At 46.1% G+C, this 12,490-nt stretch overlaps 1 protein-coding gene across 2 annotated transcripts in view; it reads left to right on the top strand.

Moving 5' to 3' along the window:
• PAXIP1 (PAX interacting protein 1) overlaps positions 1 to 12,490 on the top strand; it is a 59,501-nt gene that overhangs the window by 45,648 nt on the left and 1,363 nt on the right. For both annotated transcript variants that reach the window (XM_088450362.1, XM_088450361.1), the window contains 5 exons: positions 2,330 to 2,498; positions 2,856 to 2,956; positions 3,654 to 3,788; positions 11,623 to 11,698; positions 11,778 to 11,842. In XM_088450362.1, the coding sequence (XP_088306488.1) occupies positions 2,330 to 2,498; positions 2,856 to 2,956; positions 3,654 to 3,788; positions 11,623 to 11,698; positions 11,778 to 11,842 (546 nt within the window). The remainder of the gene's footprint in view (positions 1 to 2,329; positions 2,499 to 2,855; positions 2,957 to 3,653; positions 3,789 to 11,622; positions 11,699 to 11,777; positions 11,843 to 12,490) is intronic.

Raw genomic sequence — 12,490 nt, 5'->3', positions numbered from 1 at the left:
ACACTCAGTCAGCGCGCATCCGAGGACTTTCCGGCGTAGGAGGTATTACAGTCTTAGACGAAGATCATGCCTCGATCCATTGTAGCTTTGGCAAGTGAGGTATGTGAAGTCAGCAACCAATTGTAGGTGAGCACTTCAGTTCCTATTGTCCCTCAGTTGGATCCGCCTCCACAGTCTGTGTCCCCCACGATAGCCGCTGCCTCTGTAGATAGCTCTCCCTAGAGTTTTGGAGTTGGTTACTTATTTATGGCCAGTCACCAGACCTTGCAGTTTGTGGAGGATGAGTCCCCTGCCTCAGTGACAGACTTCTTAAGAAGAAGCAGCCGGTTTCCACTTTCCCTTCCTTTTCTCACTCTACAGAAAGCTTCTTGCAGGATTTTTGTGCACGTGTCTGATAAAGACATGGTTGTTTGAGATATTTTGGTGGACGCTTCTATTGCTCTGTTAGCAAAGGCCATTACATTGAAAGATACCAATGACCTTAAGTGTGAGGCTTTGCTTAAGTCTTTGTTTTCCTTTGCAAGAAGCCACCTCTCGGCCAGTCTTGGCGGGCCTGAGCTAACAAGGCCATGGAAGCCTGGTCCGACCAGTTTTCAGAGCCATCTGTTCTTCTGGTCCTCATAAACCACTTGAAGTAGACCTACATATATGTTGGTCATGTGTAAATGGATGTGATTTCTTTGTGATGTGATTTCTTCTTTGGTTTGACATTGGATCCCACAAGTTCCAGTTTGGGGTTTTACGCTTTAGGCTTTCTACGGCACCCAGGGTCTTCAAGCTCCTGACCCCAATGCGCCCTGTTGAATCACAAAGAGATCTGTCATCCCTTGTCTGGATGACTTTATGATCAAGGCGTCCTCCAGGTCCCTTCTCAGCCGTCATCTACAGGTGGTGGCTCGGAGGGTGATCTTTCTAGGGCTTCTCTTCAACACATCTTGTTGGGGCGTTTTTCTCCCAGAACCCTAGATTGTGGCCCTGCAGTCTTTGGTGCGGTCCCTTCTACAACCGGTGTGTAAAGTTGCTGGGGAAGATGGTACCTACTTTTTTGAGGCGGTCCCCTTCACTTGATTTCATTCCAGGTCTCTGCAGCATTAGAAGAAATCTGATCCTTACTTGGACAAACAGTTCAGTCTCTCTCTTCCAGCCTGCCAGTACCTTGGTTTAGTGGCTTTACTCCCCCAACCTGTCCAAGGGTTTTCAGTTCTCGATCTGGGATTGGATCCTGGTCATGATCAATGCCAGTCTCTTGGGCTGGGACGGGGTGACCCTGGGATTCCAGTATCAGGAGCTATGGTCCCAGGAAGAGGCCACTTTTCCATCAGTGTGCTGGAATTGCAAACCATCTGCTTTTTTGCATTTAGTCGAAAATGCAACGGCTGTGGCATATATCAACCAGCAGGGAGGAAACAGCAGTCATCATGCCATGATGGAGACAGCTTGCATTATGTGGTAGGAGAAATTGTTCACTCCAGCCATCTCTGCCATATTCATTCCAGGGTTGAACAGTTCCAAAGCCAGCTTTCTCAGTTGGCACAAGGTCCGTTTGGGCGAGTGGGAATTGCACCAGGCTGCGTGCAACCTTCTTGAAGAGCACTGGTGTCTTCCTGACATCGATTGCATGGCTTCCAAACTAACAAGAAGCTGCGGTGTTACAGGACGATCAGGCAGCCTTGTTGGACGGTGTGACCACCAGGTGGTCTTTCATCTGGGTTACCTGGTCCGTCCTATGTTCTCTTATGTTCTCCTCATTGCTCCAGACTGGCCATGGAGGGCGTGGTTTGGGTAATTTTACCCTCTGTTGGTCAAACTTGTGTTCCTTCATACCTCTTAAGGCTTGCTTTGGGAAGTCTCACAATCGGCAGTGTCCCTCAGATAAATTGAGAGGTAAGCAGATTTTCGTACTAGCAGTAAAATCAATTCCTCTGAATCCATCTGGGGTCCGCTGCATTCCCTCCCTTGTTGTTGTGTTTGTTCCTGATGCACGTTGTATTGTCCTTAGGCTTTGTTAGGTAAATATCTTGCTTACTGGAGCAGATGGGAGGGCTTAAAAGGGGAGGGGGAGTGTGTTTCAGCTCCAATAGTTTTAACTACTTAGTGCCTCCTCCTCAAACCCCCCCCCCCCCCCCTCTAAACCCACGTTTTGCAGTATCCCCCAGATGGACTCAGAAATTGATTTTACAGCGAGTACATGCACAATATCAGATTTCTCTTTAGGTTTTGTTATTGTGGGAGTTATTTGTTTTTTTGTTTTTAAATTGGTATAGTACTCTGTATTGGTTCTCCATGTTTATTAGATAACCCTTGACACTTGTGTAAATGTATTTTTCAGAAACTCTATATTCTTGGGGGAGAAGTGGTGGACTCGGCACAGAAATGCACTCATTTGATTGCTAGTAAAGTCACTAGAACAGTCAAATTTCTGACTGCCATTTCTGTAGCAAAGCACATTGTGACTCCAGACTGGCTCGATGAAAGTTTTAAGTGCCAAAAATTTGTTGGTAAGTCAGTGGGACTCTACTGTTTTGCTAATGGAGGGAGGAAGACTGAGATAAGGTGTTTTGTAGCTGTCCACAAGTAGATGTAACAGAAAGGAAGTCTTTTTCCCCTTGTAATAGTGCTGTTGTATCACCTGGTTTTTCTTCATGGTGTAACACTAAAGAATATACCAACTCTAAAGTTTTAAATTAAAATGCTGACCAAAAAAACAACAACCACCTTGTTCTACAAGTCCCTGTTATTAAATGTATAAATAAAATTTATATTTATTTTAGCCCTGCTATGTTTTAGTCTTTATTTATATATTTTTAAATAGCCAGTATTTATTTATTTTTTTCTCTTTTTTTCCCCCCGACTAGAGGAACAGAGCTACATACTGCGCGATGCTGAAGCTGAAGTGCTTTTCTGCTTTAGTTTAGAGGAATCCCTAAAGAGAGCGCATGTTGCTCCCCTCTTCAAGGTAGGGTTCCATGACTGCTCCACCAATCAGAACACCAGTTCAGGAAGGCATTAGCTACATTTCTGTGTGTCTGTTACAAGCTTACTGTAAATTTCAATATCATTCTGTCACAAGAATTGAAACTTGTGTAAAAACCTCCATAATCCATAGTATCAATTTCAGGTTCTAAGAATGTGCATACACTAAAGCTGGTTATACACTACACGATATGAGTGTACCCAGCAATGTAACAGCGCAATGTAACGATACATTGTGCGCGCTGTACAAACTGCACGATCTGGTATATGATGGCACAATATATTGTTACCTGCTGCATGGTTTAGTTTATTGTATCATCTTATCTGCTGTGCAGCACAGCAGATGGGACGATGCGATGTACGGCGAATGCACTGCACAATCCATACGATATATAATTCCGATCCACGGCGGTATGCTATATTGCACTGCGGAGCGATATATCGCACCATGGAACGTATATTGTGTACCCAGCTTAAGGAGCACTATTGTGGTATAGTAAAAGCACAGCAACTGGCATAAATATTAATTATTTATTGTACACAAAGCATTTAATAAAACTTAGATTTTAGGAGACCGTTTTTAATATTATTTCAATCTAATAATTAAAACAATTAATTCAACAACCATCTTTTCTCACTTTTCACTGTATGTAGCAGTCTATATTACTTTTATTTTTTAGGGCAAGTATTTTTATATCACTCCCGGGATATGCCCCAGCTTGTCAACAATGAAATCTATTGTGGAGTGCGCAGGTGGAAAAATCTTAACTAAACCCCCTTCCTTTCGGAAAATTGTAGAGCACAAGCAAAATAAGGTTAGTGAAACGAATGACTATTGGCACACCTTTCCGATTTGCATTATTCACGTCTTAATAAATGAGTAAAAAATAAGAAGAATGAATTGTGCCGTACCCCATGATTGCATTCTTTGAACTCCACATTGAACAAGTCCCAAGCATAACCTATGTTTCATGTATATTAAAGTGCACTACTACAACAAATGTAATAGACAGCCCGTTATTATGACCTGTTCATTTTTATATGTTTTGCTTATGTTTGCAGCACGTGTGAATGTACCATTAAAGTATTTGTATGCATCTGCAAACACATTTAGAATAGTCCTGCATAGAGGTTTTTGTGTCTTGACCCTGGCTTGAGAAATTCACTAACAAACTGAATTTGCCAAAAAAATAATTTATTAAAATATGAATATTTGCATAATTTCTTAAAATACAAAACCACTTAGGCTAGTTTCTTCCTAAGAAGCGACACAAGGGCACTTTCTGTAATGACTGCTGCCTACATGGTGTATAACAGCCGACAGCAACTAGTTTAAAAGCAAGAGATATTTTAGCAACATTACAGTTGGTCAGTTGCCAAATGAATACTTTGAATTATGATCATGAGAAAAGGAAGAAGGTGCCGAACGTTTCATTAAAATTTGTGAATGTTGGGCAGTTCAATATTTAACTCTCCCTAACTGGGCTACCACAGGAGGGTTGGGTATGAAATCCCGGCTGTCGGGATGCTACTGTTCAGAATACCGAAAGCGACATCCCGACAGCCAGAATACCGACACCCATAGGAAGTAATGGTAAGTATTTTTCTAACCCACCCTCCCCAGTGCCTAACCCTAACCTTCCACCCTAGTGCCTAAACCTAACCTTCCCTACCCGGTGCCTAACCCTCCCCCTAATGTCTAACCCCGCTACCTAACCCTAACCTCCCCCTAACACCCCAATACCTTCGGGATGCCGGCGGTCGGGATACTGGTGCCAGGATCCCAACCGGTTGGGATTTCGGCACCGGTATTCAGACCATCGGTATCCCGCACACCGGGATGCCGACTACGTCCCACCACAGGAGTTTTCACAGCCAAGATTTGTATGCACAGTTCAAAGACAAGTTATTCTCAAACACTTGCATGATGTCAAAAAAAGGACCACTGTTGTATATTTACAATAAGTGGTGTATATAATGAGGTGGAAATGAAAAATAAATACATTTAAAAAAAACGTAAATATAAGTGTATTGATGTAAAAATAGTTTAGACGCTAAAGTACTTTCAATAAATAAATTTAAAAAAAAATTCCCATGAGCACTGTATCAGTTTGTACTGAAGAATTGTCCCCAGTCACTCAGTTTTGAAAGTGTTCCCCGTTAAAGTCCATGGCGAATTTAGTGTGATCCAGAAGGATTTTTTGGTCCCTATTTATTAATAGTTGCCATCAGGACTGGTTTTCTTTTGCTAATAATTACAAATTATCAAAATCTTGCAGAGGCAGCTAAGTGGTACTCACTTCTCTGGTGATACTAGCTTGCAGCAATACAGCTGGGTACAAACTGGAGCAATACTAATTTCTACTTCAGGGTCCATAGGGGGTCCACAGGGTTGACCTTGGGGTATAGGTTGGGAACCAAATCCGGGCACCACGCAGTTAAAGCTTTTAGCTCCCAGGATGCACTGGGTCCACTCTCCCTATAACCCCAAGCCAGAGGCACCTCAGTTTAAGTTGTGCCCGGCCGGAGTCGGGTCACCGTTTAGTGCAGTGGGGAGCTGATTAGCAGCCCCTAAGCTTTATTTTTTCTAAGTACAGAGTTTTTATTTTTTTATTTTTACTTTGGACTTTCAGAGCGGCAGCGTCGGACTGTCCATAGGACGTCTAAGCTGCCGCTCCGTCACCCCGCCGGCGCTGAGACGCCAGTACAGATCTGGGGATCTCAGCGGGACCCCAGAGTCTGTACTAGCCGGACTCTGCGGGCGCCCAGGACTGCTGCCGGATCCACGGGGAGCAGGTAAGGTCGCGGATCACCGGTTGCGGTGATCCGCGCATTTAATATGCAGTCCTGTGCCTCCGGTCTCCGGGGACAGACCGGAGGCGCCGGCAGTGGCGGCGGGCCCCCCATACCCCGTGTGTCCACTAGACCACCAGGGACTTAGTGTTCGGTGCAGGGAGCCGGCGTCCCGGTGGTTAATAGCCGGCCAGGGGAGGAAGCTTTCCCTGTTACAGCGGCTCCTCCCCTCAGCTCAGCGCGCCTTTCAGTATGTATAGTCTGGCGTCGCTGAGCTGCTTCCTCCGCGGGCCACGCTTCTTCTGAGGTCTCCAGCGGCCATTTTCTTGTGGTGCAGCAGCAGAGCTCCGGAGATGGCAGTGAGTCCAGTCCCCCTGCGTACCTCACCATCAGGTCAGTGTACACCGCGCTGTAGCCTTCCCAGACACTGAATCTGGGTAAGTTGAATGCAGTGTAATAGTGCAGTATATTATATGACATGTTTATGTATATATGTGTATATCTGCATTGTATGTGACTTATGCTAGTGCTGACTGTCTGTATTTAATTCTCTCACCTGTCAGTGTATATCTATCCCTTTTCCTTATCTGCCCTAATACAGCTGTACTTGGGGTGGTTCTGAGACCTCACATTTATATACTGGTTAATATTTGTGAGGTTTGTCACATACTGTTGCGTGCTGCACGTTGCCATATTTTAGATGGAACTGTGTGTTGCATACGCTGAAAATGGGTCCCTGCAGCTAATTTTTGGCATCAGTCAGGACCAGTATAGCGCTGCTTAATATTTCCGCCAAGAGGGTTGGTCAGATATGTCTGACCAGGAGATAGAGCGTTATACTGCACCCATTTTTACTATCCTGCAAGTCATGTGCTGCAGGTGTTAGTGCGGAGGATTTGACTCATAAAGGGTTCTGTATGTGGCGTCATCTGGTGCCGGCCCCTTTCACGACCCCCTTGGGCGGTTTGTTTTCTCGGGATCCTCTCAATTGCGGATCGCCGGGCGGGCCCCATTGTTGTACCTCACTTGGGGTTACTTCACCATACTGCCCTTTTCATCTCAGGGTATCTCGCAGTTTCTTGCACTCTTCCCCTGTGACACAGACTACCGCTCCCTACAGGGTTTTTTTCGCAGTATATGAATTCCCCCTGGTGCCACAATAGTCTGTCATGCCCCTTGCAGGGATTACCACAACAGCCACCCTGGGTGGATGTCGTTTTCTACGAACGCAAATTGGCGTGGTTAACGCCCTGTGGTTACTTCCCAGTTGGCTCTGCCGTGAACTGGATACTGTTTTGGGCTCTTTCCCTCTTACACGGGGGGAAGCCTATTTCAGGTATTATTATCCCTGCTTTAGGGCTGGTAGCAGGTCCATTCTGGTTAGAGTGAATGTTGACCTGCACCTGTATCATACACCCTCAGTCTTACGTGCCTTCGGGTTCCCTGTTGCTGACTAGCGGGTGGATCGCATAGTGGGACTCTGGCTGTTGCCAGATAGGAGGTGTTACAACAGTGTTTGGCCTCCTGTCCCAAATTCCCTGAGGGTCATCACGAGCCCCTCCTGGGGTGGATGGGCATGTTACTCGTCTGATTACAGACGTTACTACGCCTCCCATTCCTGCGTGGTCCGTAGGTGGTAACTCTGCCTGAAATCGGTATACTTGCTTTCAGGGGTTGTTACCCATCCTACCATGGCTATAGCATGGTTGGTTAATACTATTGGGCTGATGCATTTGTAACATTTTTTCCCCTCCAACACGTCGGGGGTTCAAATGTATTTGGTCGCTCTCGTAATATATGCAGTTGTCATAGGTGGAAATGCCTATATTGGATACCAGTCTCCTAACTTTCAGAGTTCCGGCTGCGACTGTATCCTCCGTAATACGCTATGGCTGCGCTCTGGGAATGCAGAGGTGCAGATACCATCTTTAGGGTTGATCTTGGTTGGTCCTGACCTTGACAAGATTGTAGTAACATTGGCAGTATTACTAACGACGAGTTTACCGCTTTCAGCTATGCCCTCTACAAGGCCTCAGACTAAGTCTGTTAAGTCTTTTTGTCCTCTGGGTCAGCCTAAAGGTCTGTTTCTTCGTAGACTGTCGGCATCTACAAGGGCCGACATATCCAGTACCGAGCAGGCCTGGACTGCCAGCCGATCCTGCTTCTGAACCTACGGATATCTCTTCAGCCTGACGGGACAGGCCTACAACTGGGAGATACCGATTTTCTCAGTTCGCCCGGTACTAGTGTCAAGTTGCCGTGGCTACGTGGGTAGGAGGGTACGCCCTCTCTTTGCTCAGGCGGCCTCTTTACAGGGGCCTTACAGATCCAGAAAGCTATGCAGTTGTTGCGGTAAGCGGAGCTAATTAGGCCATCCCCACTATCTCAGTGAGGGACTGGTTGTTCTGCTTTCTTTCTGGTGCGGTGGCTGAATGGTCCTTTTTGGCCTATTCTCTGTCTCAATTCCCTGAACCAGTTCCTAAAGCTACCTGGGCTCAGGAGGAAATCCCTATGCTCCATCATACGATGTTTGGAACCTGGGGACTTTATGGTATCACTGGATATACAGGACGCGTGCCTACGGGTACTTACAGAGACCTTTCCTCAGCATGGGCTGAGGTTTGCTGTATCACAGCAACACTTACAATTTTTCGGGCTCTGCCTGTTGGGACTGTCCTCAGCCCCACAGGGGTTTACCAGTGTTTTGGATTTTCTGACAGTTCTCCTGTTCAGTATATCCCAATGCTCCTGTACCTGGACGGCCTCCTGCTCTTAGCGGGATCACCGGGGTACTTTACAGCCAGGTCAGGATGACTGTGGCTTCAGGGTGCAGACGTTTAATCAACGGGGAAAAAGTCCTCCCTGTATCCCTCTCTGGGTATTCTTCATCTAGGATCCCTGCTGGATTCTCAGAATCTGAGAATTCTTCTGGCGTAAGACGGAATCTCCACTCTTCCATTAGGAGTACGTGGTTGTCTGCGCAGTCGACATATGTCTTTACACTCTGGGATGCATGGTGGAATGGGCTCAGTTCCATTCCAGACCTTTCCATAATTGGCTCATCTCCAGATGGAACGAGTTTTTTCTGTCGGATCACTGTTCAAACGATGATGCTCTCTCCGGAGGCAAGTCGGTCCCTGTCCGGGTGGCTATGGCCATCTCGTCCAGGGTATTCTTTGCTATGGACAGTGTCTGGTTCGCATCCTTTTCAGTGCAGTTGGACGTCTGTCGATTCCACCCTGTCAATTAACTTACTCTGGCATAACTCTTGTTTCCCGGTGAACCTGAAAAGGTTCAGTCCGACAGGGTCAGGACAGTGGCTTCCTTTTTAGCAACATTGTTCGTTGGGTGGCAATGACAGGTATGTCACATATTCGGACATAGTCCGAGGGTCTCCTCCCGACCATCTCGGCAGCGTTCATTTCAGGAGCTCTCCATTGGGAAGCGGGAGTCCTCAGCCGTCACGACGTGCATCCTGGGGACTAGTCTCTTCCCCAAGAGAGGTTTCATCTCCTGGTGAGCAGGGGGGGCCCCCCTGAGGTGACCCTCAGGGCCTTCTGACTTTATCACACTATGGTGTTACAGTCCAGCTCTGGGGATTCTGAAGCAACCTTCAGCGACTCTTTGTCGATGAAGTGGTCCTTTCACTTTGTGTACCTGTGTTCTCCGGTCTCCCTGATTCCTCGAGGTCTTTGGAAGTGTTTCAATTGAGACGGAGATGCTTTCCTGCTGGTGGCTCCTGATTGCCCCAGATGTCAGGGGTACTTGGATTTTCGGAGTCTCTCCATCGATACTCCATTCCTGATGCTTCGCTGCCCGGACCTGTTGTCTCAGGGTCCTTGGTTTTGCCTTGGACCTGGGTCGTTTGTCTTTGACTGTGTCCCTACAGTGGTCTTACGGCTTCCCTGGCTTTGTCATCGTTGGAATGATTAGAGCACATGGATCAGCTTTTGCTGGGACCTACCACAAACTGTGGCAACCATAAATCTTATGGTATTGTACCTGTCGATACAATCCTCCGGTGTCCAGGATTTCCAGATATTCTGGCATTCCTTCCGGCTGGCTTGGGTTTCACACTCGGCCTGGTCTTCCTGACAGTGCGGATCTCTACACTGTCAGTATGGTTAAGATATGGAATTGCTCCACTCTGGTATCCAGTTCATCCTTTGGAGTGTTTTCTGGATTATGCTTCCATTTGTCCTCCCTAGGGACTCCTTGGGAGTTAGTAGTGGTTCTTCGTTCCCTCCGGGGACAGTCAATGGAACCGCTGGTTGTGATAGCCATTACATGGTCTATTGCTTAGGCTCTCTCTTTCTCTCAGGGTGTTTATATCAACCAGGAGAGTGTCTGAATTGGGAGCGTTCTCATGTGGCTCCCTCTTCTGGAGGGCATCATGTCAGGGTGTGAGTTGCTCTCGCCCTGTGTTTCTTCTTAGTGGTTTTCAGGTTCCATATTATTCTGGAACTTATGGTACGGCCATTCTGTCCCCAGTCCTCTTGGCTGGTGTGGCCTCATTGACTGTGGTCCGGCCTCTTTGGATTTATGTGATCCGTTCAGGTTCCTTACGGAAATCTGACTCCTTATTGGTGGTCTGAGATTTCTGGTTTTCACAGGAAAGGATGGCCGGCCTATAACCAAATGTTGGTGGATGGCCTCGTAGGTCTTCCTCAGGGGCCTACCCATGGGTAGGCCTTTCTGTTGTTGATGCTTGTTTTTTCTCGGGCCATGTAACCCTCGTGGGCGGCTCGCTGTGGCGCCTCAGCTGTTTTGCCTTACTAGGTGGCCACGTGGTCTTCTGTCCACACCTTTTTAAGGTTCTAGGCATTGGTTTCCTTTGCCTCTCAGGATGCTTCCTTTTTGGCGACGGATTCTCCTCTCAGCACAGGAGCGTCCCCACCCTTGGTTGAACTGCTTTGGGACATCCCCAAGGTCAACCCTGTGGACCCCCTATGGACCCTGAAGTAGAAAACAAGAGATATGGTAAGAACTTACCTTTGTTATCTCTGTTTCTACGAAGTCCATAGGGTCCACAGGGCGCCCGCCCTGACGCACCTGGCTTCATATGGGTTGTGTGGCTGGTCACCGGTTTTCCGTCTCCCATTTCTGTGAGTATGGTTATTGAGTGTTCCAGTTTTCTCTCTCTTTTTCTCTCCTCCTCCGGCCTTTGGCTACTTACAAATTGAGGTGCCTCTGGCTTGGGGGTGGGGTTATAGGGAGAGTGGACCCAGTGCATCCTGGGAGCTAAAAGCTTTAACTGCGTGGTGCCCGGATTTGGTTCCCAACCTATACCCCAAGGTCAACCCTGTGGACCCTATGGACTTCGTAGAAACAGAGATAACAAAGGTAAGTTCTTACCATATCTCTTGTTATCGTCTGGTTGGTCGCCATATCGTCCGGGTACACATCGCTCCAGTGTGTACCCAGCCTAAGACTTAACTAACCACTTCACTGGGCCAAGCTGAGGGGAACTGCGCATGTGAGACCCAGTTTGCTGGGTTACACATGCACAGTGGGATTGGAAGCTTGGGTTTATGCTTCCAGTTCCAAAAATTTTTTAATATTTTTTTTTTTTTACTAAAGATTTGGGAAAAAAAAAAGCTGCTGTTGTATTCCGAGATGCCGATTGTTGTAGGAGGATTGCAGTTTGACATGTAGTTGGCACATGGAAGTACTGCAGCACTGTGGTAGTCTTTGATAGATAGGGAAAAGTCTTCTAGAAAAACGCCCACTTTTTGCCAGAGAGTGCTTTTGTTCCTTTGGTAATTATACCCCTAAATCTTTTATTCCAGTGATTGTTTGAATATAAAACAAGAAAAAATCCATTCTTTAATTTCAGAGTTATCTGTTCTTTTGTAGAGTTTAGCAGAGATTATCTTGGTATCATGTGAAAATGATCTTCATCTGTGCAGAGAATACTTTGCTGGCAGTATAGGTAAGTAGAATCTTTTAGTGATGTATTTCTCCAGTGATTGATTTAATTGTGTATTAATATCTACATTTATTTTTAATAGATGTCCACAGTGCAGAATTTGTCCTCACTGGAGTTCTCACACAAACCTTGGATTATGAATCATATCCTTTACAGTAATGTAAACATTTGCTGATTTCATATTGCAAAGCAAGCTTCAGGTTTCCACACAGGTATTTAGGATTTCATTGCTTTATAGAAAACCTAACATAATATCTGTGCTCTCAACTGCAGAAGGATGTTCTCAACATTCAACATGATCGAATGTGGAATGTCGACATGTTTAATGCCGACATTCTGCACAGACTGGCAGTGGAGGGTTAGGCTGTGGAAGGGGAGGTTAGGTTTAGCTACTAGGAGGAGGGTTAGGTATACTCCCTACTGCCGGAGGTCATGCGCTGGCCACCAGACCACCAAGGCCATTTTATCAACATTCAAATCATGCTGACATTTAAGCAGTATCGACCTGGTGAATGTTAACATTGCAAGCATGTCGACATTATGATTATCAACAATTGCTGCAGAGGTTCTGTATAGATAATGAACTGCTTGTTTTTCCCAACATTTTATTGAAAAGCCTGTCTAAAGAATCGGTGACCCTTATAGTCTTTATTTTGAATGCATGACTAACCTCTGCTTACACCAGTGCTTGACAACATTTTTCCTAAAAGCATTGTCACATTGCTGTGGTCACGATTACAATATTATTAACTACATTTCTCATATTTTAATTAGTGGTAGTCTGAAGAGTATTTT

Source organism: Taudactylus pleione, unplaced genomic scaffold (assembly GCF_031769625.1).
Source record: "Taudactylus pleione unplaced genomic scaffold, aTauple2 ptg000517l, whole genome shotgun sequence".
Lineage (NCBI taxonomy): Eukaryota > Metazoa > Chordata > Amphibia > Anura > Myobatrachidae > Taudactylus > Taudactylus pleione.
The sequence above is the reverse complement of the archived record's forward strand: the minus strand, read 5'-3'. Positions and strand labels throughout refer to the sequence as shown.